The sequence below is a fragment of the Chroicocephalus ridibundus genome, chromosome 3 (genome assembly GCF_963924245.1).
Source record: "Chroicocephalus ridibundus chromosome 3, bChrRid1.1, whole genome shotgun sequence".
NCBI lineage: Eukaryota > Metazoa > Chordata > Aves > Charadriiformes > Laridae > Chroicocephalus > Chroicocephalus ridibundus.
Genome location: NC_086286.1, coordinates 40,753,426 through 40,778,096, shown reverse-complemented (window position 1 = coordinate 40,778,096; position 24,671 = coordinate 40,753,426). Strand labels below are relative to the sequence as shown.

At 44.2% G+C, this 24,671-nt stretch overlaps 1 protein-coding gene across 1 annotated transcript; it reads left to right on the top strand.

The window, feature by feature from the left end:
- The first annotated feature begins 8 nt into the window (after nt 1-8).
- LOC134512940 (protein ELYS-like) lies at nt 9-24,352 on the top strand. The gene is made up of 27 exons (XM_063328859.1): nt 9-129; nt 849-1,102; nt 2,800-2,980; nt 3,775-3,982; nt 4,699-4,815; nt 5,783-5,867; nt 7,661-7,808; nt 8,460-8,592; nt 8,680-8,861; nt 9,243-9,304; nt 10,137-10,265; nt 13,553-13,643; nt 13,732-13,821; nt 13,984-14,124; nt 14,900-15,004; nt 16,567-16,660; nt 17,609-17,732; nt 17,854-17,910; nt 18,788-18,934; nt 19,026-19,213; nt 19,383-19,527; nt 19,622-19,753; nt 20,953-21,100; nt 21,192-21,342; nt 22,808-22,988; nt 23,243-23,440; nt 24,182-24,352. Exons 1-27 carry the CDS (start codon nt 9-11, stop codon nt 24,350-24,352), a joined length of 3,783 nt encoding a protein of 1,260 aa, XP_063184929.1.
- Nucleotides 24,353-24,671: the final 319 nt, after the last annotated feature.

Here is a 24,671-nt window from a genome sequence, read left to right as displayed (position 1 = left end):
AGCGAAGAATGCAAGAGCTAACAGCTGAGGTAACGAGCAGTCTGCTGCAGTTTCCAGAGGTGACTCTTCAGGCACTTGGGGAAGATGAGGGAACCCTCGGCTCTGTGCTGTGCGGGAGGTTTTCTGGAGGTGAGCATTTTCCTTTAAATTTGGTCTCGGTACAAAGCTGTTCTTGCCTGGAGGCTACCTGAAGCCTCAGGTCATCGTATCAGCTGTGTCAGGTTGGTGCTGTTAAGAGGCATCCTGTTGAGAGAGAGAGAACAAAAAGGGTGCTTCAGCGATGACAAATGCTAATATTAAAACGTGAGTATAGTTAAACTTTGAAGTGGACTTTCCAGGTGATGTGACAGTAGAGCTGGGTGCCTATCTGGAGGTCTAGGCTTCTGTTAAGACCAGGTGGAATCTATCTACCTGAGTGTAAATGCAGGAATTGAGCTCATACTTCCTTTGGGCTGGCAGTAGTTCAGTGAAACAAAATGCCTTCGATTCTTCCTCTACGCTCTAAGACTTGTATTCCCATATGCGTTTAGATCATTTCTAGCAAAACCAAGGCGAATATGGTATAAAGGCTGTCGATCAGGACCTTGTCATCTTTATCCCAAACAACCCAGATTCTTCGGTGCGGGAATGACAAGTACAAATGCAAAATAACAAGCTGGTTAATTTTAGGAGGGATTGCTTGGGGATTTCAACGGGTGATTTTGAATCATTGACTAGAATGAGGTAGGTCGGTCTTCCTCTGCTAGGTACGTTTATTGAAGGAAAGGGGCAGGCACTGTGATTTTTTTTCAGCTGTTTTCAGTCTTCCGTTGGACATTTGCTTCAGTCCTCTTTCTTTTCTCTCACAGGGAGAAACGGCCTGGCGTGGTTGGCACGTGGTCCTCACCTTGAGGTGGTGAACTGTGTGACAGGAGAGCGGCTCTCTGCGTACCGTTTCAGTGGAGTCAATGAACAGCCTCCCACTGTTCGTGTGGTGAAGGAGTTTTCCTGGGAGAAGAGAACTGGACTGCTGGTTGGGTTGGAAGACGCAGAGGGAAGTGTTCTCTGTCTGTACGACCTTGGACTCTCAAGAGTGGTTAAAGCAGTTGTTCTTCCCGGGAGGGTAGGTACCTTTTAATTGGAGAAACGAAGCTTTGATGTTGTTAGGTGCTGCGTAGGCCTGTTTTAGGACAAGCTTTGGAGCGTCTCTTTGTAGGAGGTATTTTTTCTATCGCGCGTTAACATCCTGTCACTTGAGAGTATCCAGTCAAGACGGTGTTGCTGTAAAATCTTGGGCTTAATGTGCCATTATTGTTGGAGTTTACTGAGAGTAAAACAAGTTTTCTGGTTTTATTGTAGAGCACAGAGTTACCTGATTCTCTCCTTCCGCAAAAAGGCATTGAAAAGCACCTTTGTTTGGCCCTAATTGCTTGATTTCCATCAGAAATACCGTCTTTAAAATGGCTCAGAATTCCATAGTTGTGCTGTAAATGACTTCGACACATTGCCTTGAATCTCAGCCTAGCAAGCAGGCTGAGGAGAACACATTTTTCTGTTGACTTAGGAGAGGAAAAAAGAGCCTCTAGTGAGTTATCTGACAGATTGTTGGGAGGTCACCTTTCAGCCTGCAGTCCTTGAATCTCTGCTCTCTGACTAGTGTGTTTGTGTAGATGGGACACACTGGTGTAATGTTGCTGATGTTTTCTGTCTTCTGTAACCCAGAAACTCAAATGATGTGTGTCCCCTAGCCTCATTATCTTAATGTAAACAAGAATCGGTGGCAGTCAATAGAACATCAAGATTCATTTTTATCATCTTAGAATCTGCAACAACTAACTAACTAACTTCTTAGCCAGCTTTCCATCAGCTGCTTTGGTTTGACTTGCTAGAATACAGGTGGAGTTTTGTTTGTTTGTAATGCTACAGTGTGATGACTAGTAGTAAGCATTCGTATTGGGGTGACTGAGAGAGAGAAATACGTGCAGCTTTAGCGCAGGAGTCTTTGTGTGCTCGTGTCTCTGCTCTAGCAGTCAGTGTTGTCCTGGGATGTGCTGCAACGTGTGCTGAAAGGTCTGTCTTCGCCTTGTGAGACAGTTGCGTGCAGACTGCTGGGCACATGAGAGAGCAGTGTGCGCTTCCTCCTTCAGGTGGAGTCACCTTTTTATCTGAGAAGCTGCTGCTTTAGGCTGGCTTTTAACATTTTTCTCAACATTCGTGAAAGCGCTGGTGTGCATTTAAAGCTTCTTTTCCTTTATGTGGTTGTTACTTTTCTTCTAAATGCGGACTAGTGTGAATTTTACTAAGCTGGTCTCTCCCTTCAACGCTTTCTAAATACGTTTCGCTCCCATGGAAATGGTGTGTCTCCCATGCAACTTGGCCGCTGCCTCGTCTGACTCTGGAGCCCTGATTTATCCTAACGCCCGTTTGTCAAAGAAGGCATAGACTGTATCGCGGTGCTGGTGGGCTGTGAGCGGTGGGAGACCTCGATGTAGTTGTGTTTGTCTGTCTTAAGCCCCTTGAATACGATAAAGTTTCTTGCGTATAACTGATTTTCTGTGTTTTCCTCCAGTTAATTACTGCGAAGTAGGAAATGGAAATTGCTAAGCTGTACTAATAGAATGCCCCATGTAAGTTGAAGTTAAGTCACTTACCCGCAGGAAATCTAGTAAATGGAAGGCAGTAACAGGTTTTTGTACGGGGCTTTTTTGTCTTTGTCTCTTTTCTTGATCTAATTGCAAACAATGCTTTGATGCTCCTGTATTTACTTTTTCTATTGAGCTTGTCAAAGAGCTCAAATAGTAACTTGTAGTTTTCCTGTAGGTAACCGCTATAGAACCCATAGCGAATCACGGAGGACCCAGCGTGAGCACTCAGCACCTCCATCAGAGTCTGCGATGGCTCTTTGGGGTGGCAGCAGTGGCTACAGATGCTGGCCATCTGCTTCTGGTTGACCTTAGTTTGGATGATTGCTCCTGCACTCAGAACGATATCGAAGCATTGGGTAAGCCTGCAGTTTTTCCACATGAATTTAAACGCAAGAAAACTTCTGTCTTCTAACAAAACAGTATGCATCCCACTTTGAAGACCCTTGTGTCAGACATTTCTGACGACTGGTTACAGGTGGCAGTTTGACATCGTATAGTCCTGACCTGATTAAACCTGGGAGTGTCTGACTGCTCCTCGCAGTGTTGTAAATGCCCCCTCCCACCAAGATCCCTGTGCCACTATGATTCTTGCCAGAGAGGTGTAGGAATTTTGCCACGTGAGCCGGTGCGGCCGCCTGGTAGGAAGTTGTGTTGGAGGAGCCCTGTTTCCCGGGAATGCTCTTCTGCTTGTGTTAATTGACTTGGGGCAAATTTTGGGCTTGTTTTTTAAAATAAACCCCACTTACCAACACCCATGCATTTGGATGAATGAAATCTCGAATAGGTGTACTCAGATTGCATACACCGTTTTGGCTATTACAACAGCAGCTTCAGCAATTGGTGCCACTTCAAACACGAGGTGCCACTTCAAATTTCATCACGAGGCCCAAACTCCTGCTTTTCAGAGTCCGGGAAGAATTTGGTCACGTTTTTACCTAGCTTTCAAATGTGAGTGAGAATACTTGTCTGATCCGAGAGTTCTTATGTTGTTCAAAGACATACATAATGGAAATGGCAAAAAAAAGTGTTGCATAAATGGCTATTTTGCCTGGCACGGTAGCATTAGATGATAGGGGTTGTCACATCAGTGCCTAAAATGCAGCCTAAATGGCATAACGTATTCATTTATTGCTTGGTTTTGTGTGTGTAGATCTAGAAGTTGTCACTAAAAATCCTGCTGAAGTTGCACAAAGAAGAGAAACTGTGACCAGCGAAGGGAGACATCTCTGTTTTCAACTACAAAATGCTTCCGGAACAGCAGTATCAGCCCTGTGCTACATAAGCAGAAGCAACCAGCTCGTTGTGGGTTTCTCGGATGGCTACCTGTCGCTCTGGAATATGAAAACTTTGAAGAGAGAGTAAGTAGGCCTTTACACTTGGCCATGCCTGGAGGTGTGGGGCTCTCGATTTGTTGCTTAAGGAAGTATGTGGATGTAAAGAGAACTTTTTCAGGGACTGACATGAGTATGAGTATAATCTTGGCACGTTCAGAAATCCTCTTCTGACATAACTTTTCAGTCATACCTGGATCAAGTGGTCCGCCTTCTCCCCAGTGGACTAGGATTGTTTTCCTTATTGTGCCTGTGGATTGAGGAATTGTGGGAAGCATGCTTCCTGGGGTTTTCAGAACCGGTTACTGCAACTGGGGCATCCATTGAAAGGCTGAAGTATGTCAGTGATGTGATTTTGGTGCCGATATTCTCTAAAGTGTCCAGGGTGAAACTAGTGAGACATGAAAACTCAATAGCTGACCTGTGCCTGAAAAATGTATTCTTTCCTGCATGTCAGCTTTGGCCGAAAGAGCAATCTCACCTGAGATATTTGGCTAACTTCTGGTCGGGATTCCCTTCAGCAGATCTGCACTGACTCCCCAGAAGCTGTTGGATGCATAAATAGACAGTGGAGGAATAATTAGGTGGCAAGAGTAGAGTGTGGAGGTACAAATAAGGTTCAGAAGTCAGGAAGAACAATGCTTGACGTAGTCCACGAAACGAGAAACTACCTGTGTTTGGGCCACTAGGCTCACCTTTTGTTTTCTTTTTCGTTTTGCTTTTTTTTTCCCCTAAACCTGTAGGCACCACTCTCAGCTTGAAGGAGGGAGGATTCCTGTCTATGCTGTCACTTTTCAAGAGCCTGAGAATGATCCTCGCAATTGTTGCTACTTGTGGGCTGTTCAGTCTACGCAGGAAAGGTGAATAAAAACTTTAACTATCAGCCACTGAATTATTTCTTTTTTTTTTTTAAGGATATTTGTTCCCATACAGTTGAACATGTGTATTTGTTGTGTGTCTGCGATTCTTTCCGGTACGGAAGGTGTTAAACTTAGAATGCAATTTTTACAGGATTTACCAGACGTGAAGCGGGACCTACTAGTTCCTGCCTTCTGTCAGAAGGCACAGCAACAGTGGCCATATTCTTCTGCTCGCATTCTCAAATGGTTTGCTTTTGTTCCTCGATGACCGCTTCATCATTTGTTTGATAGTCACACCGTGGTATTAAAATACCACTAGGAGCAGTTGAGGCTGCAGATCTAGAACACCAGACGTGCCCACACAACAGCCTGCCGCCCCTAAAGGCGGCGGTGACAGTATTGCCGATGGCCTTGTGCCAGCGTCAGCAGTCTGTGGAGCCTTGGTGAGGCAGTGCAGCTCCCCGGGCAGAAAACGATTCAGCAGAAAAGCCAATGGGTTCCTGCTGTTCTGCTGAATCAAATCGGACTTGGAAGGGTGCAGAGTGTGCAAGAGGGGGAGGGGAACTTTGGTGGTAAGGGAAGGGCAGAGAGATCTCTCTCTCTGCATCAGCAAGCGATTCCATCAGCTCAGCTGTTGGTAGAGTGGCAGTCTTTTAAAATTTGACTTCAAAGCAGTTTTGATGGAGAACTCTTCATTGTGAAGATCTATTTCCAACAATTCTTAGTCCATACAACATATTACAGCTTTCCAATTGTACGGTTGGCTTTTGCCCCTGAAGCTGTTAGTGTCAAAACGCCCTCCTTCATGTTTCAGTGGCTAAATGTGGCCGATGATCATGTTTTGGGAAGAGGTGGTGTTCTTTTCAGCAGGAGCATGCTATTAAGAAAACGTCTAGGTCTACTAACACGACGATGAGGACTATAAAGCAGCTTTGTAACCAAATCTCATAATTTATCCCTTTTTCAGTGAAGGTGATGTGGTGAGTTTACACCTGCAGCAGTTAGCGTTTGGTGACAGAAAACGCGTGGCCTCAGGACAAGTCATGTATGAGGTAAGAGGTGCATGCGTGGGAAAAGCAGACAATAGTAATTTTCTCTAAGGGAGTATCAGTTGAGTTACAGGGGTGAGATTTACCATCAACCTTCAGAGCTGGCTGAAAAAATAATCATGTTTTGCTGAGTCTTCTTGGGCACGGCCTTTGTCCATACCTTTTGGAAAGAAGGCGTACCATTTTATACTGCAGTGTCGTGTGTTCCAGCTAGATTCATCTGCAAAGAGCCCGTATAAATGAAATTCCTGAAGAGGACGCGGCTTTTGCAAATAAAATTATTCTGAAATACCAAACGAATGGCATGTAGGAAGAGAAGATTGGGCCTTGAATCGCTTGGTTTAACCAAGCTTCGGACTTGAATAAGCTTCTGTCTCTCTCCCTTTCTTAAAATACAGTCATACTCTAGTCTTTGCTGATCTTCAGTTTTATATTCTTGGTTTCCCTTAGAGCTTTGTCAGCCGGACTTCTCACATGAAATGCACCTACAGTGTCTCTTCAGTGTTGATCCTGACACTTAGTAGCTGTAAAGATAACTCGTTCTTCTTTTTGGCTGGGTGACCTATTCAATCTACTCTTAAAGCCAGGAAAATATGTAATTTGGTCAGAAGAGTGTACCTAAATGTTAGATCTGGCTCCAAGGAGGATGCGTTTAAAATACAGATGTGAGGTATCCTTGTATCTCAGATAGCTAACAGAGACAAGGCGCATCTGTTAGATGTGTAATTCCATTCAGTTGTACGCCTGGAAGTCTTCCAAAATCTTTTTGAGGGGACAGTAATCTTAGTTCAGAGCAAGTCTTTCCTCCTGATTTGGTACTTTCTCTTGCATATTCTCAATAGCTATGGAACGAAACAGGGGTGACTCTTGTATCGTGGTACTCTGGTTTTTGTAGGGACTGTGCCTTTTGATTTTTTTGGATTAATTTAGATTTTGAGTGTTTTGCTTATGTGTAGGAAAGGTGCTTCCTCATTTGGCACTGTTGCTTTTGCATAGATAGAGGTTAGGTGTTTGGAAAAGGTGGTGTTTCTTTAAAATGCATTATCTATCACGGTGACCAAGTAGAAGGATCTTCCAGGGATTCATCGCGTGCTGGATGCTATCTCTTTATCTTTGTTGATGTGCGGGACCTGTGCTCCACAGCGGATACTTTTAGTCTCAGAACACTTCCTTGTAGTCACAGATTGGTTAGTACTACATGACTGTCTGCCTGCATGGCTGTCTGAGTCAAGTTTCTTGTCCATCTTCAGGGGTAGAAAATTTAAGTGTCTCCCGTTTGCTAGGCCAAGTTTGAGTAAAGAAGGAGGAATCTACTGTTGATCCTTGTTCATTGGATAGAGTTCATAGGAGCTCAAAAGACTTTTTCAATACAGCAGTGCTTTTTGTTCCAGGAATTAGGTTTGAGGCTATGAAGCAGTGCCTCTTTGACTGTGTGTCATGGTAAGAGTCACAAATAGGACTTATGGAACATGTGGTACTGTGTTTTTCTATATGCGTGTCAAACTCTCGTCTCCATTGCCTTCAAGGCTGGTTTAAGTCTGCTTAAGTAATTAAACAGAAAGGTATGTTTAAGTAATGCTTCCAAAGACCTTTTTTGTACTGTCGCAGCAGTTGCTAAATCTGGTGCATCAAATCACGATCGTAGAGCGCATCTTTACCCTCGTTCCGCACAATGCTTGCGGATGGGCAGAGTATACACTCTCTACTTTGATATCAGAGTTTGACCAGTGTATGTATGTAATGTATGTTTTTATCTTAGAATGACCTTTGCTCTCTTCTCTGATTTTTTCCCCCAGGGTTTGGAATACCGTGGCGAAAAGTTCAGTGTAGATCTCACGGGTGGAGTCTTTCCCTTGAGAGGCCAGTTGAGTACTAAATTAATCAGCTGCCAGACTGTCGAAAAATTCCGCAGCGACGTTGACGGAAAGGATAGCGTAAATGAAGGTTTGTTCTGATGTCCGTGTTTGGTGATTTTAAAAGAAGTGCTTTTGGAACCTAAGCAACGAATGCTGTTCTGTCCCCACAGTCTGAAAGTCTTGCCTATCTGCATAGACTAGATTGTTGGGATTATTTACGAAGAAAAAAATGGATGCTTAAGTTATGTGGGACTTCTTTAAGGGAAAAAGTGGGTTTTATTTTATGCTTGCTGACATGCTATCGCGATGTATGGTGGGGCCGTTTGTATGATGATGGTCAGTCGTTTTACTCCTCCAGCTGCCATCTTTGAACAAGAAGTTCAAACTCTCCATTGCTTAGGAATGTTACCAGAATTTTTTCCCTTCTTCAAACCGATGTCCGCATCTGCATCCAGATGGTAGCCCGTCACAAGTGCTGTTCCCCAGGGCACTGCAGTGGGGCCACTTCTCTTTAGTATCTTGACCAGTGATCTGGACGAGGGGACAAGAAAAAGGGGCAGTGTGACTGAAACCTATCACAGAGATGTTTGCTATTCCGTAATTACTGTAATCACTCTTAGGAAGTGTTGTGTTTCACGAGTGACAGAAGAGAATGAAGCCAAAATAGAAAGTGGTGTTTTAAAACTATCGGATCTATCGTATTTTCTACAAGTCAGAAACAACGTCTTGTCTTTTACAGTCACGTCTCCTGACACCAGTGTCTCAGTCTTCAGTTGGCAAGTGAATACGTACGGTCAGGGAAAACCATCTACTTACCTGGGTGTATTTGACATTAATCGCTGGTATTCTGCTCAAATGCCAGATTCGCTAAGGTAGATTTTTCTTCAGTAGTTTTCCATATGCCTGCCAATAATTCATTTGAATGTCGGCATTTAGCTTACGCGCTTGTTTTCTTTAAGGCCGGAAGAATTCCCTCATGAGTGCCCCTATTTTGCACTGTGGTCGCTGGATACCGTAGTGAGCGTGACTTCTCCGAAGCTCCTTTTGGATATTCTGGTCCATGAGCGGAGTCTAAGTCGGGGAGTTCCTCCTTCTTATCCACCACCTGAGCGGTTTTTTCATCCAGGCAACTATAACTTTGGTAGGTATTTCACTGCTTTTGAGAGTGATAAGCTTAAAATGAGGTCAAATGCCATTCATTGGTTCTCTTGTTCAGTCATTGTTTGTCATTCAAAACCCAACCCAAACCAAAAAAACACCCAGTCCCCCCCAAACCCAACTCTGATCACGTTGTACTGACAAGGTATTTACTATTGTGGAACATATCTGACAGCCGGCTGAGTTTTGGTGCTTTTGTAATGTAGCCGGTGAAGTGGTGCTGGTTATAGCCTGAAATGACTGTGAACTGAAGCTCAAAGCACTCAGTTATATGTTTCTAGATACCGGTGTGTAAAAAATGTAAAGTGGTCATGCCATAACTGTGAGAGTACGGAAGGTTGTCAAACGTTCCCTGTTTCTGCAGATGGTACGTGCTTGCTGACCTCCGGAGTCGTTCACATGACTTGCACCGGCTTCCAGAAGGAGGTGATCTTTTACTGTATCTTTATTGCGAGTGGCAGGAGATGTAGCTTTTCAAAGTTTTCTGTTGCACTGCTTTCCGTGTTAGGGACCGTTTCATGCTCATCCTGCCCGTCCACACGCATAGTTGCAATTGTATCCTGTCGCCAGTTGTATGCAAATGGTAATGTTTTAGGTCCCCTCTTGGGACTGTACAACTGCCGTTGTCTCCTCTTGAAGCACGTTTGGGGATTGAATGTCTAGAAAGGAATGCAACGTTGCTCCAGGAGCAAGAACAAAACCACTGTAGAAGGCGGGGAAAGGTGTTACTTCTTTATTGCCCCTCAGTCGAACTGCCTGCATAGTCTTGAGTTAGAGTTTTGATCCCCAATTCTCTTGAAAAAGGAGGGAATGGAGAAAATGAAAAATGACATAACTGTTTGAGGAGTGAAAATTTTGTTTTCTCCCAAACTCGGCCAAATTATAACTTCTGAGCCACGGCACAGATTGTGACAGATAATTTTGAGTGAAGTTTCAGCTCACTAAATGTTTCCAACATGAATCGGCTTCCATACGAACAGGCATAGAAAGGATCTTCCAAAGCGTGAAGTTGCATGTTAGCTTAGCTTATATAGAATGTATTTTGTGTCAGTGTTGAGGGAAAGAGCAAGGCCTGTGTATAGACAGAGAAGGTAGAAAAGACTTAATTACGCAGATTGCTAACCTAAAGCATCTTAGTGGTTCAGGCTGTCTGACGGTGTCAGTGAACATTTAGATTCTTCCTTTTAGAGGTTATCCAGAAGCGTAGTGACGGAATAACAATGCTGTCTTAATCTGTGGTTTTCGATTGATGTTTCAGACCTTGAATTTTTTGAAGAAATCTGGCCCTTCAATGTGGGAAGCCATTCAGGAGAGCTACAATAGGTGTCTTGTAGCTGGCTTGCTGTCTCCAAGACCAGTTGACGTCCAGCCATCCAGTTTGAGTCAGGTGAGTGCCTATGAGGGAATCAAGGGGGAAATACATCCATCTGGTCTGACAGGGCTGGAGGGGCTACAAGACACGATAATCCAATTTTTGGATTCTTTGCAAAGTTGCATTGAAATACAGGCATGACCTGAGCTAGCAGAAGTAACCGTATCCTTAGATCCAAAGTAGTGACTTTGACTGGGAACAGCCCTAAGAGATCTGTCTTTAGAGACCCCTCTCTTAATTCGGTGCCACACACAGATGCGCACAAGGAAGCGTGCAGTCAGTGCTGGTCATGCCCAACATAATGCATGTGTCCCCCAGAGCAACCCCCATCCCTGTCAGATTCTCAAAGCAGTGGTTCAGTGCAGTAGCCGACAATGGGGGCGTCTCACTGGGATGCGAGCTCTTGCAGACGTCGGCTTGCTGCACTGTCACTGTACGTGATCATTTGCTTCCAAGGAAGTGGGCTGTGGTAAAGGATTACTGCTGTCAGCTCTCCCTGGCAATTTCTTCACGGCTTGCCCTCGTTTTCCCTTCATCGGTAGGCTTTTCTGCATCCTCTCCGGGCGGATCTCCACCTCTGTAGCCTCTGCCTTGTGCTGCAGTAGCCCAATTTGCTGCTCTGAGACTGCCCTCTTGCAGCTGCAACACCTTAATCACCTTTATCTCATGACACTCGCTACCTTCTATGTGCTTTATGCCACCACAGTGACTTCACTCCCCCTGCCATAGGTTTTCCATTTGCATCAACCTTTCTCTGTCATTTGAAGAGTTCCGTGAGAGATGGAGCCTTTGTGATGAGCAGCCCATCTTCTTCCCCCCGGCAGGGTCTAAGCGAAAGGATCAGCCAGCTGGTCATCATGCAGTGGAGCCATCAGCAGGAAGGGGAGAGCAGCCTTCCCGCTGCCCTCATCTTCCTGCCTCCTGGATTCTACATCAGGCTTGTTATGCATTTGAGCAGGGATTTCCTGTGAGTGTTAGGAAGACAAATTTCAGAAGTAGGGTCAAGAAGCTTGCTTTGCAGTTTTGTTTGCCACTGTGAGCAGTATTTGGTGTGTTTCCTTGCCTGAAACCAGTATTCAGAAAAGGTGGAAACATCTCATGTGTCTTCTAATGTGTAGAAATCGCTTTGAATGTCATGATTTTGCCTGGAAGGGAAAGATACTTTTCAGTGTGTTTAAAAAAACAAACAAATCTCCCCTCCCCTCATCACCCCCCACAACAAAATAAAGTTTTCTGAGGGATCCTTTCATCTGAAAGAAGTATGAGAACTCCAGCTGAGACAAGCTACTACTTAATATCGCGCCTCTGTGCATACCTGTGGATTATTCTTCTAAAGGATTAGCACCACATTATAATCCAGTATTTGAAGAGCCTAAAATTTAAACCTATTAGAATGGAAATGTTTCACTTCTTTTCTGTTATTTCAGAAAATTCATAGAATCGTTTGGGTTGGAAGGGACCTTAAAAGATCATGTAGTCAACCTCTCCTGCGGTGAGCAGGGACATCTTCACCTAGATCAGGTTGCTCAGTGCCCCATCCAGCCTGACCTTGAATGTTTCCAGGGATGGCACATCTACCACCTCTCCTGGCAACCTCTTCCAGTGTTTCACCACCCTCATTGTAAAAAATGTCTTCTCTATATCTAGACTGAATCTATCCTCTTTTAGTTTAAAGCCGTTACCCCTGTGTCCTATCGCAACAGGCCCTGCAAAAAAGTTTGTCCCCATCTTTCTCATAACCGCCTTCTAACTACTGAAACCCCTAATAAAGTCTTCTCGGAGCTTTTTCTTCTCCAGGTTGAACAACCCCAATTCTCTCAGCCTGTCCTCATAGGAGAGGTGCTCCAGCCCTCCGAGGGGCACAGTCACCTGCCTCGACCTGCTGGCTGCACTTCTTTGGATGCAGCCCAGGATATGGTGGGCCTTCTGGGCTGCACGTGCACAGTTGACTCACGTCCAGCTTTTCATCCACCGGTACCCCCAAGTCCTTCTCCTCGAGGCTGCTCTCAATCCCTTCATCCCCCAGCCTGTATTGATACTGGGGGTTGCCCAAGGTGCACTTGGCCTTGTTGAACCTCATGAGCTTCACACAGGCCTACTTCTCGAGCTTGTCCAGGTCCCTCTGGATGGCATCCCATCCTCCAGGCATGTCAGCCGCACCACTGAGCTTGCTGTCATCTGCAAACTTGTTGAGGGTGCACTTGATCCCACTGTCCATGTCACCGATGGAGATCCTAAACAGTACTGGTTCCAATCTGGATCCTTGAGGGACACCACTTGTTACTGATCTCCATCTGGACATGCAGCCATTGACCACTACCCTCTGGATGCCACCATCCAACCAATTCCTCAGCCACCAAACAGTCCACCCATTAGATCCCTGTCTCTCCAATTTAGAGGGAAGGATGTTGTGGGGGACCATGTCAAAGGCCTTACAGAAATCCAGGTAAAAGAACCCGTAGCTCTTCCCTTGTCCACTGGTGTAGTCACTCCATCATAGAAGGCCAGTAGGGTGGTCAGGCAGGACTTGCCCCTGGTGAAGCCGTGCTGGCTGTCTCAAATCACATCCCTGTCCTCCGTGTGCCTTGGCATAGCTTCTAGGAAGATCTGTTCCACGATCTTCCAAGGCACAGAAGTGAGGCTGACAGGTCGGTAGTTCCCAGGGTCCTCCTTTCTACCATTTTTAAAAACGGGTGCAGTGTTTCCCTTTTTCCAGTCACTGGGCATTGTTACCAATTTGCCAGCGCTGCTCGTGGAGGGGGTACGCTTTTTTTGACCTTCCTTTTCTGGCTGACTTATAACTTAATTTTCTGGCTGACTGAAAATTCTAACAGTGTTTTTGGGTATGAGACCTGCTTCATGTCTTCACAGTCTAGAAAACTGCTTGGCTGTAGCTTCAAGTGTTTCCAAGCAAACAGTGTATTTGTTCTGCCCCCTTCGTGCACTCCAATGGCAAACCTACATGCACAGAATGCGTAACAGGTGATAGCAGAGGATGTTTCTGAAAATAGTTGGAACTCAGTACGTGAAGACTGTAATGCAGAGGCATGCGAAGAAAGATTAGAATTAGGCTGCAGTAAGTTGAAATGTCAGAGGAGAAGTGTGTTAATGTGTTCCTCAGAGCAGTGAGCAGTCCAGCCTGTGGCTGGAATTAAGAGAGAGGACGTGGCATTCCTGGCCTGTGTCCTGATTGACTTTGTGATGTCTGAATGAGTATACAGTTAGAAAGAAACATTAACTGTTGATGGTTCACATGGTGCAAGTAGGTAAGATTCTCATTTGAGTTTGTCTGTTACGTTTAGGAGGAGCAGCTGGAAGCAGTATTGTCAGCTGCTGTCCAGACAGGTTCTGTGGGACTTCTGACTGGATGCATTAAACATTGGATATCTGAAGGTAATACTTGGAACGTTGTTTTTTTACGTGGTACCTCTTTGAGTTGGAGCCTGTTGATTCATTTCTTTTTTGTTCTCTTTGTTTAAAGAGCAGCCAAGGTCTGCTGGTAATTTACGGTTTGTTCTTGAGTGGACATGGAACCAAGTGATCTCTACAAAGGAAGAATTTGACCAAATCTGTGAGTACTAGTGTAGTCATTCTGCAAACCTAAAGTCGTTCTTTCTGATTGAGCTTCCTCAGTAATACGCCGCTATAGGATATTGCACGCGGTCCTTGAAGTGCGCCTTGAAACTCTGGAATTGCTCTGTCGGCTAACGATTTAATATTTATTCTTGAAAAGGTGTTCCGCTGTTTGATGGCTCTTGCAACTTCATTGACCCCCAGACATTACGGTCTCTCCAGCGCTGCCAGTTGCTTTTGAGCAACCTTAGCACGGTCTTAAACTGTTTTCTCACAGAAGCACAAGAGCTTACTGAAAAAGGTTTGTAGTAGTGCTACAAAATCTTTGGTATGTTTTATTAAGATTTGGAATTGTGGCAACATGGGCTTTTGTTGTTTCTGAGGATTGGAAGACAGTCACATTTAGCTGGGAGAAGGGGCTTAAAGCTGAGCGCTTGGGACCACCAGAAAACACGCATGGAGTTCAGGGCAACAGTTTATGGTGGAGCTCATGCAAGGGGGTGGGGGAGGCTACATCCAGAGAGAAGCTTAGTAGGCAACTGGGCTGAAATTACAGCAACCGAATGTGGTATTGCTGAAAATTATTCCTTTGAGTTCTTAGCTAGCAAGTTCTAGTTGCATGCAGACACCGTGTTGCAAATTGCTAAACAATACGAAGGAAGCGTAAACGAGTAACATGCAAAGTAAGTTACTTGAGTTTCTACAGCTTTTTCTCTTAGAAATGGTTCTTGGCCTATTGAGAAAAGAAAAGACTATCCCTTTGCTATCAGAAGAATCTCTGCTACGTGAGAAACAGATGTCTTATTCCTGCGTGCATTTAGTAGTTCAGGCTTTGGGGTTTTGGTTTTTTTTTTTTATTTTAGCCTTTAGTGAGTTTAGTTCTTTATAGGGGTTGCTTTTTGGTTTGGTGGTGATAGTGGTTTTTTTCTTCAAATAAGAAAGCGATACAGCATGAAAAACGCAAAGAGAAAGATTTCTAATGTGCTATTTTTATACTTTTGGTTTAGTAGGATGAAGGGAGTTTTGTGAAAATGAACAGAATTGCATAACGCTAATCATCTCCTGCCTTTTTTCAGGTTTTGCAGACGTGACAAATAAGCAAGCGGTAACCGGCCTCATTTCTTTGTATGCACGAGTGGTCATCTGGTTCTGTCGATCCGGTCTCCTTCCAGAGGGTTTAGGTAAGCGTGACCTGTCATACGTTTGTAACAAGGCAACCATCCAGTGAGTGACTCCCACGAACGCATGCTTAGCCGTGTTTTTGTAACGGTTTCGTCAGGAAGAAGTCGTGCTGGTTCATAGAATCATAGAATCATAGAATTGCTGAGGTTGGAAGGGACCTTTAAGATCATCAAGTCCAACCTTTAACCTACCCTGACAAAAGCCACTTCTAAACCATGTCCCTAAGTGTCCCATCTGCCCTTTTTTTAAACACCTCCAGGGATGGTGAATCCACCACCTCCCTGGGCAGCCTATTCCAATGTTTAATAACCCTCTTAGTGAAAAAATGTTTCCTAATATCCAATCTAAACCTCCCCTAACATAACTTGAACCCGTTTCCTCTTGTCCTATCACTTGTCACCAGGGAGAAGAGGTCAGCCCCCGTCTCTCTACAACCGCCTTTCAGGTAGTTGTAGAGCGTGATAAGGTCTCCCCTCAGCCTCCTCTTTTCCAGGCTAAACAACCCCAGCTCCCTCAGTCGTTCTTCATAAGGTTTGTCCTCCAGACCCCTCACCAGCTTTGTAGCCTTTCTCTGGACACACTCCAACACCTCAATGTCCCTCTTGTAGCAAGGGGCCCAAAACTGAACGCAGTACTCGAGGTGGGGCCTCAACCAGTGCCGAGTACAGGGGGATGATCACTTCCCTAGTCCGGCTCACCACACTATTCCTGATACAGGCTAGGATGCTGTTGGCCTTCTTGGCCACCTGGGCGCACTGCTGGCTCATATTCAGCCGGCTGTCAACCAACACCCCCAGGTCCTTTTCTGCCGAGCTGCTTTCGAGCCACTCTGCCCCAGTCCTGTAGCGCTGCATGGGGTTGTTGTGACCCAAGTGCAGGACCCGGCAGTCCCAAGTGCAGTGCCTTCAGTGGCAGGGTATGCTGAAGTTCTGTGGGTGAAGTTGAGATTTTGCTGGGTTGTCAAGTACACAGCGTAGAATGAGGCAGGCAGTTTCTTTCCTGGGTGGATTTTAGGAATAGCAATGGACCCCTGATGTCAAGGCACTGCTTGTGTCCACAGCTTGAACTACTTGAGATTTTAAACAAAGTACTATTAAACAACAAGTACCGGAATGCTTGTTTTTAGAGTGAGAGCATTACCTGCATGTTTTGAACTTTCTATCAGTTGCTTGAGGAGAAATTACACCTTGGAAATCCTTCTTTAGTTGGATGGATTAGAAATTCCATTGCCAGCCTTAATTGTCTCACAGATGCTCACGCGGCTCGTTTAGAAACCATTCCCTTTGAGAACTGGGTGGTTTTTTTTATAGTGAACTTCAGCTTACCCTACATGTTGTGAATGCTGCGTGAACTGTAACCTTGAAACGGCACTTGGGGCAAGAAGGAATTGAGTCTTGTCTCTTAGAGTTCTTTTAGCAAAGGCAGAAAGAGGATTGGCTTCTTTCAGAGTTGGAGGCTTCTTGATGCTTAGCTTGTACGATCTTCTGTCTCTTTAGGCAAAAATTTTCGTTTACAAGTGTGATATGACTGCTTTAACTTGCTTCTACTTTGTTGCCTGTAGATGACGATACGCGTTTGTCAAGACCTTTCTACAATTATCCTCTGATTGAGAGCTACTATACTGGTCAGCGACAGAAACTTGAGCGTTTATCAAGGTAAGAGCTAGAGGAAGACTCTAGAACACTTCCACGGCAAATTCAGAAGTGGAAGGGAATGGCTTTTATCTCAACAGTTGCATGGGCTATGCGTAATGCCGCTGCCAGCAATACTCTTGACTTCAGTGACACGTGTGTTCTGTTGAACAGAGAGGTTACTTTCCTGTGTTAAAACGGTGCTATCTACCTCTGCTTAGTACCACTGGTTGGTATCATCATTTTTCGGGAGTCTACTTTATTCATTGGCTAATGTGTATAATTTCTGACTACTGAAAAAGGCCATGTGATTAGGACAGGATCAGTCACCTCCAGTTCAGCAAAGCAGGGTGTTCACAGAACAATTGTTTTGGAAGCAGAAGAAAGCGTGTTTTTTAACAAACAATCATCTCCGTCCTTGACTGGTAATAGAGGGTCATAACTGTATTGGCCTAAGTCCCCTTCTCCCAAGTACGTGGTGTGATTTCGTAAGATGGTTGGAGTTACATGGAGTTGGCACGCCTCGCACTCTGCTGGCTGTCGGATAGAAGTCACTTGCTAACGTCAGCTCTCTTTCCTGGACTAGCTGCCTAGCACATAGGCGGCATGCCTTGGATTAGCCGATAATAGGTTTTTCTTTGGAAATTGTACTGAAAACTGAATAAAGAGCTGACCAAGCTTCGGCGATGGCACTGTGACCAAGAGGCTGCAAGGTGAGTTAAGGTGGAAGCTGCAGGGTAGGAGGTATTGACTTCAAAGTTCATCTTCCTTGGCTTACTTCTCAAGTAACTTACATACAGGCTCGTGTGTTCCTTCGAAGCACAGAGCCTCTAGTGTCCTTTTTCTGCTTTGTGCCATCGGGAGATGAAAGGGCAGGGCTGCAGTCAGCAGAAGACTGGAGGAAAGCCGTTACACCGGGAGGCTGGAATTAGTGTTTAACTCTGTCCAAATCCTTGCTACCTTTTGTTCCAGAGGAAAATGGGACTCGGACTGCTTGATGGTTGATGGAATGGTTTCCCAGTTAGGAGACCAAGTGGAGAAGCTGTGGCGGAGAGATGCAGGAGGAACTGGGAAATACCCGCCTGCCAGTTTGCATGTGAGTGTCCTGTTCACTGAGAACAACAACAAACGGCCGCCCTCCCCGCCAAACCCCACCCAAAAGCCAATGATTTAGGGAAGACAGGCGTTTTTTCAGAACTTTTAATTTTTCATTTCAGGCACTGCTGGATCTCTATTTGCTAGAAAGCATTGAAGAAAACTGCAAACACGCAATTGTATCCTTTCTAGTTATTTTTATTACACCTCCAGGGGATGCACATAAATGTTCTTCAGTGTTGGTCGCCGACCTGTTTCATGACATTTTTTCATTTATGCTTCAAAGACGATGCAAGTGAAAACATTTAGTTTAGCGTTAAGTTGTAGACAGAAGCGCTGTTTTATTTCTTTGTACTGTGGATTTTTGATGACATTTTTCTTAAACGTTTTGTTGCAAAAGTCTTTTCCGATAGGGAGAAAACAGTTTTAGTAATAAGGGTTGAAGATATAAAATGTCCTTAGTTTTTCTCCAAATTTAAACACCGTTTAAAATTTTCTAAAACACCCATGATGGGTTATAAAACAATTTCTGTTTCAGAGCAAAAGGATTTCTAAGAGTGGTTTACCAGTACCGGATTTTTGCTGAAATCACAGGCAGAAACTTAATTTTTAAGCTGCTGAAATACACAGCCTTGCTTTTGCTGTTTGTTGCCTAACCCGCGAGGGGAGCCTAGAGAGCAAGGGGCTTAGAAACGCTTATAGCCCAGAGCTGTCTCGTTAGATGATGTCCCTAAAAACGGACGTCAGAAAGAGAAAATGACGCTACCAATGAGTGACCCGCATACTGGTTTAAATCCAGTTTTAAGCATTCGGAGCTGAGCTGTACTGTAAGGATGCCACAATTTACACTGTTTTATAGACGCTGGACATGAGGGAAAAACCCAACTGTGGAATTTATTTGCTGTAATAATTGAGCGTTGGATGCTCCAATGTTTTGAATGTATTTTCTGCTTCCTACCACTTTTATATTCTTACTTCATTATGTTTTTCTAAAGGTAATGTGATAAACATTTGGTCTTACAAACTGATTAGCCTTAATGAGATACCTGATGTCAGACAATTTACTTGCTGCTGGATATCAAGCGTTCCTTTCCGAGTGAGACAGAAACTTCAATCGACTCCTTCCCAACTGCCTTTGGCATGCCTTGGGGACTTGTTAAGCTTGTTGAAGGTTTTTGGCTTCTCGATCACAATGATTACGAAGTAAGTATGGTAGAGTTGAGTTAGACATACATGGCAGTACAAAGCTATAATCTAGAAAATGATTTTAAAATCCGATCTCTAACTTGTACAGAATTCACTGGCCCTGCTCTTTCATCCCGCTACAATCAAAACCGCATCATGGCAGCACAAGAGAATTATTCAGTCCCTCCTGTGCCAAGGGGAGCATGGGCAAGCCCTCAGATATATCCAGATGATGAATCCATCAGTGTCAAGCAGCGGGGAAGTGCAGCTTCTCCTCACTGTGTTGCTCTCCAATAGGTAAAGAAATACACCCCACCATTTTGTCACGCAAATCTTGTGAAAATGGAGAACAAAGAATAGAAATCATCATCCCCTAAGTTTCCTTTAAACTTTGAGTACAAGACTCTTGGGGCATCTCTTTGGTTATGCTATTAACATGCCTTTACGTCTGAAACATTAATTACAGGTGCATGGTGGAGGCTTGGGGTCTGTTGCACCAACATGCCGCTCAGGCAAACTTAGAAGACCTCTTAAAACACATGTACGAAACGTGCCGGGAGATGGGCCTGATGGAAGACTTGCTGAAGCTGCCTTTCACAGACACCGAACAAGTAAGTGGGAGCAAGGAAAAATGTTCATCGTTCTTTGAAAAGAGAAAAGGCAGAGCCATAACAGATTTTTGGAATGATTTTTTTTTTCTCATAGGAGTGTTTGGAGAAGTTTTTAAGGACCAGTGCTGGTGTTCAGAATCAAGAATTCCTTTTAGTCTACCATCTGCAGCGTGCCAACTACATTGCAGCACTAGAGCTGAATCAGTCCATGAATGTAAATCTTATGGTAAGCGTGAAATTTCTGTTCTGTCAAGCGTGCAAGTTTCTGCTGGGTGTTACTAACTGGTTTTGATAGTACTCAATAAAAATCCTGCTTTGTTTTTTTCATACCAGTCTTTGAAACACTCGGAACAAGTTTCTACACCTTTGGTTACAGCTGAAGCTAAATGTTGACCAATATACGTCACTACTCCAAAGCTACTCTATGAAGCTATACATTAAATGTTACACACCACTGTTGACCCCACTGAGAACAGTTTGTTTGCATCTGAGGAATAAACATGTATCTTTCCCATCAGCCAATCTTACCATTCCGTGATTGAGATACGTGTGTTATGCGTGGCTTAGATTACTGGAAGTTGTTTGTGTCACTCCTTCCTGTGGGATGACGAGTAGGTTGTATGTCATCGCTTGTGTCTTGCACGCAACTGTATTCTTCTAGCTGAGAGCAGGCTAGATGCCAATCCACAGGTTAAATTTCTGTGGGTTTTCTTTGTTTTTTTAATTTCTGCGAGTTTCAGTGTGCTCTCCAATTCCACAACTTTCATTTCACGGCTTTTATGACAAAAATTCTTGTCTAACCTCTATTTCTCAAAATAGCCAGATTACATTTTGTGTTACATGAACTTGTGTTCTGGATTTGTGACGCGTTTGCTGTTTTCTGGAATCATAGTTTTCCAGTGACTCAAACTTCTAAGGTGGTTTTGGAAGTCGTAGGTCCTGCATTTGAAAACTGTCATGCGGCCAGGTGGTGTGCGTAGGTCGCTTTTTCTTGCTTGTTTTAATCTTCACATCATGTTGTCCAGGGTAATTTCCAGTTGTCCCGTATATTCAGGGCGCTGGCGTTTCAGGAAGAACAAGGGAAAGCCTGCTATGTAGTAAGTCGTTTGCAAATTGCAGGTGATATCAGAAAATTGCAGGTGATAACAGGTGTTATCAGAAGAAGGTTCTGCAGAGTGCCAGCATTGTTTTAACTTCAAGTTGTAGGCTCTGTTGCTATTCCAGTCTTCCTTCCACTTTGCTAAAAGTACCAGGTGAAATCGGTGTGTGCGGATGGGTAGAACTTGCCGCTGTTCTGTGCAGTGGAGGTATTTTCCCACACCCGTAGAGGAAATCTGCTCACTAATGCGAAATAGCACGGAGAGGTCTGTGCAAGGAACTTCTTGTAATTAGTTAAAGTTTTGCTTTATGCTTTTCCTTCATCAGAATGATCATGATCCTCGCTTGAGAGAGAGGGCAGTTGCCCGAAATTCTGCATTACCCCAATATGGCAAGATCCTTCCACGAATTCAAAGGAAGCTGGCCGTAGAGAGAGCCAAGCCTTACCATTTGCCTGCGTCGGTCGTAAGAGAAGGTAACTTTTAGCGGGGGGAAATATGGTGGAGAACTAACCACCCACCTCTTTGATGGCAGCAGGCTGATATTTTTCCCCTCTTGCTTTCCAGTCTCAAGACCAATGCCATTATCCACAGTAACAAACCCAGCTAATGCAGGACATTTGTGTACTAGAGAAAATTTCCTCAGTGCTGTATTGTGCAAAACTGGAGAAGTCTGGGAAGGAAATGAGCAGGAAACCGGTTTCTCACGAGTTGATAGGTAAGCAGCCCTTTAACAAAGTTTAGTCTTGATCTACGTGTTATAAAGGTCACCTGACTCCGTACCGTTGTCTTGAGGTTATGTGGTCTTTTGTCCTTACTCTCCTGCCTGCAGTGAGGTAGTGGGGTCTCCTTCACTGGAGGTACCCAAAAGGCGCCTGGATGCCAACCTTTGCAGCCTGTTCCAGGAGAAAGTTCTCTCAAGTGTGCAAGCTTCTGTTAGGTGTTACTAACTGGTTTTGCTAGTTCTCAATAAAAATCGTCCTGTATTTTTTGTACTATCCATTGAAACACTAGGAATAAGTTTCTACACCTTTGCTTACAGCTGAAGCTAAATGTTGAACAAAATATGGCACTACTCCAAAGCTACTCTATGAAGCTATTCAATGTTACACACCATTGACGACCCCACTTAAAACAGTTTCTTTGCAACTGAGCAATAAATACACGTCTTCTTACTCAGACAGCCTTACCATTCAGTTGCTCAGATACGTTATGTTGTGTGCCAGAAGGAAGGTGCACCTGACTAAAGCCTTGTTTGGCTTTTTGCACATTCAACATATTACATTTAAGAATCAATACTTCATAAGTACTGTGTGGAGAGACAGTTTTTCTGCTATGGTAATCTCATTTATGCAAATACATATATGTTTACATTCTGGGAAGTGTGTTTACAGGCTTTTAGGTAGCTGAAACTAAGACTATGATTACCATCAAGGTATGGGCGTACAGATACGGATAGACTTGATTGTGGGATCAAATAGTCCTGTTTTACCACCTCCTGCCCAGTGTCTGCTTTGTTTCTGCCCTTTTTGCTTAAAATTTGGCAGAGTTATAAAGAGCAGGAAGGAGGCTCGTAGTTGTCAGATGACTTTCCTACGAGTGGCGTGGTCAAATGAACTTGAGTTCCGGTACGTGTGGACTTCAGGGGAATGACAGTCAGTTACATTTTCCTTTTAATTCTAGACCTCGAGCTACAGGACCACCAGCCATAACACATCCTCTCCCTGGTGCAGAGTGGCGCGATGCATTTGTTGGGACGCCAGTTACGAAATCTTCATGGAAGCGTTCCAGCTATAGTACATCCACAGAATGAATGCTTCCAAAAGGCCAACTTAGGGACACGACTAAGTGGAGAATTGGAAGTGGTCCCAGCGCAGAAATGTAGATACATTTTCTTCTGGCATGGGACTTACATGCCTCGTGCAGCTTGAAATGGGATTACTCTTGCCTCAGAGGCAGTGATTTGGGAAATTAAGTGTGAAATGTAGAGAAGTAATTACAAAAAGGAAATGCCTGTAACTTCTTCCTGGGCCTGATACATCACCTGAACAGCTGAGGGCTTACCCATATTTCTTGTTGATTGAATGTTTTTGTGCTGTGTCATGTCAGATTTCTCGAACGCAGCATGATCTTGTCCCCATTGATTTATCTGTTTTCCTCTTTTAAATCGTGTCTCTTAACAGGTTGCCTGATTTGATGGTCCATCCCGTTCCTTCATGTTCTGCAGCACAGTCACCATGCAGAGCTTCCACTTCGTTCATGCCATCCAGCCCACCGAGATCAAATATGCATGGTTCCATCTCACAAAATAATTTTTCAGGAGGCTCAGAGCTGAATTTACTTACCACTCCTCCTGTGGTTAAGGTTTGTATTAAAAAAACCAACGCAACACACCAGTGACAACCAACCAAACCAAAAGCTTGTAGACATAAAAAGCACGGGGCTTTTTTATCGTTAAGGTTTTCGTACCTTTGGAAAAAGAGCAGTGCAGGGGCTAAACATCCTCTCTGCTGGTACAAACTCGGTTTGTAATTTAAACTCTTACTTTTGACAAGGGAAGCCTTCTGTTTTGAACATTTAATGGGTTTTAAATTAAGTGCTTTTATTTCTTTTCCTAGAGAGCTAAAGTTTTGGCCACATCTGCTTCTGGTGTTCCTGGGTTTACTCCTCGGTCTATTCTCAGATCCAACCTTCGCACCACTCCCCTAGCTACTCCCTCCGCGTCTCCGGGACGATCGGTCACTCCTCCTTTACGAGCAAAGAAACCTAGAGTATCATTCAGGGAGGAGAACTCGAACGCAGAATGGACTGTTGGGGTAAGTTGGGCTGCAGTGAGTGATTTTTTTTCCAGTTAAAGTCTTTATAGACTGTGTTTGGATTTGGATTTTTATAGAGTTTGCCTGCCTCCTTAAATTGAGAACTGGAATTGCAAATCAGAATGGCAGACTTGAATTTGGCCCAACACTGTAGAGAAGATGGTTCTAGACTTGGGAAACTTAGGGCAAACTGCTTACTGCTTTCTTGTTCATAGATTTGTAAGTGTAAAAGGAAAGCTTATGCAGACTGGTATTTCTTGGATTTAGTTTTGAAGCATGGCGCGTTGCTATAATATGATGCTTTAGCAACTTTTGACAAAGCAGGAGGCAAGAAAATGAGCAGGTTCTATGGAGACTGGAAGCTGCTGTTGAGGGGCTTCTTCCTTCTGCCGGTGTTGGCTAGCTCTACAACTTAGAGGGCTGGGAAAAGATCTTTACACGTGGATTAAATTATCTTGACCATCTGAGTCCCTGGAAATACGTAACAGATACTGCCTTTGTTCGCACCATAAAAACACGAGGTGGAGCTATTTAGAATATGCTGTGTTGTCTCAGGCAATCCAAGTGGCTCCTTAGAGCGCAGGGTTGAGCTGTCGGATGTGAGAGCTGGCCAGTTTGACAAAGTGTTGCCGACTGGAACTTTCAGCTTTTCTCTCATCGTTGCCTTTTACCCTGTTAGATGGTAAATGGAGCACGCGATGGCGTACACTGAACACTCTCTTCTCTGTCCCTTAAACGCAGAAGCTGTCGTGTGTAGCAGAGAGTACACTGTATGTTTCTAACGTCACACCCAGCAGTGATCTGAAAGGAAAAGCAGCATTTCACTGTCCTTGGTTTCATCTGGGTCAGTTTGAAGCCGGTCTCTTTGGTAATGACTATTGCATGAACAGGCTTTTTTTTAACTTTCGGTGATTGAAGATAGTGTGGTTAATAAGTGTTGCTTTGCCTTCAAGAAAAGGCACAGTGGCTTTCCTTAAACGTACTGGGTGTGTTATCTGTTGATTTCTGAATTTCAGCTTTTAGGTTGGTGTGAGAGTTTGAGATGGAAGGTTTGTTTTTGTGGAGGGAAACTGTAACGCTTTCGGCAATACCTTTATCATGACTTGTTCATGAAAGAAACATTCATCTGTGTTCTGTAGAAGCGTAAGAACTTGTGAATAAGTAATGTTTTTCTTGCCTTAACGTAGGAGCTTCCGACCAAAGAGGAAGAGGATGCCGAATATACACAGTC

Bases quoted from the DNA above. Each gene is read 5' to 3' on its own strand.
- LOC134512940 (XM_063328859.1), top strand. From the start codon at position 9: ATGCAAGAGCTAACAGCTGAGGTAACGAGCAGTCTGCTGCAGTTTCCA. The intron at 13,822-13,983 runs GTGAGTACTAGT...ATTCTTGAAAAG, and splicing joins GGAAGAATTTGACCAAATCT to GTGTTCCGCTGTTTGATGGC. The intron at 22,989-23,242 runs GTTTGTATTAAA...TTCTTTTCCTAG, and splicing joins CCACTCCTCCTGTGGTTAAG to AGAGCTAAAGTTTTGGCCAC.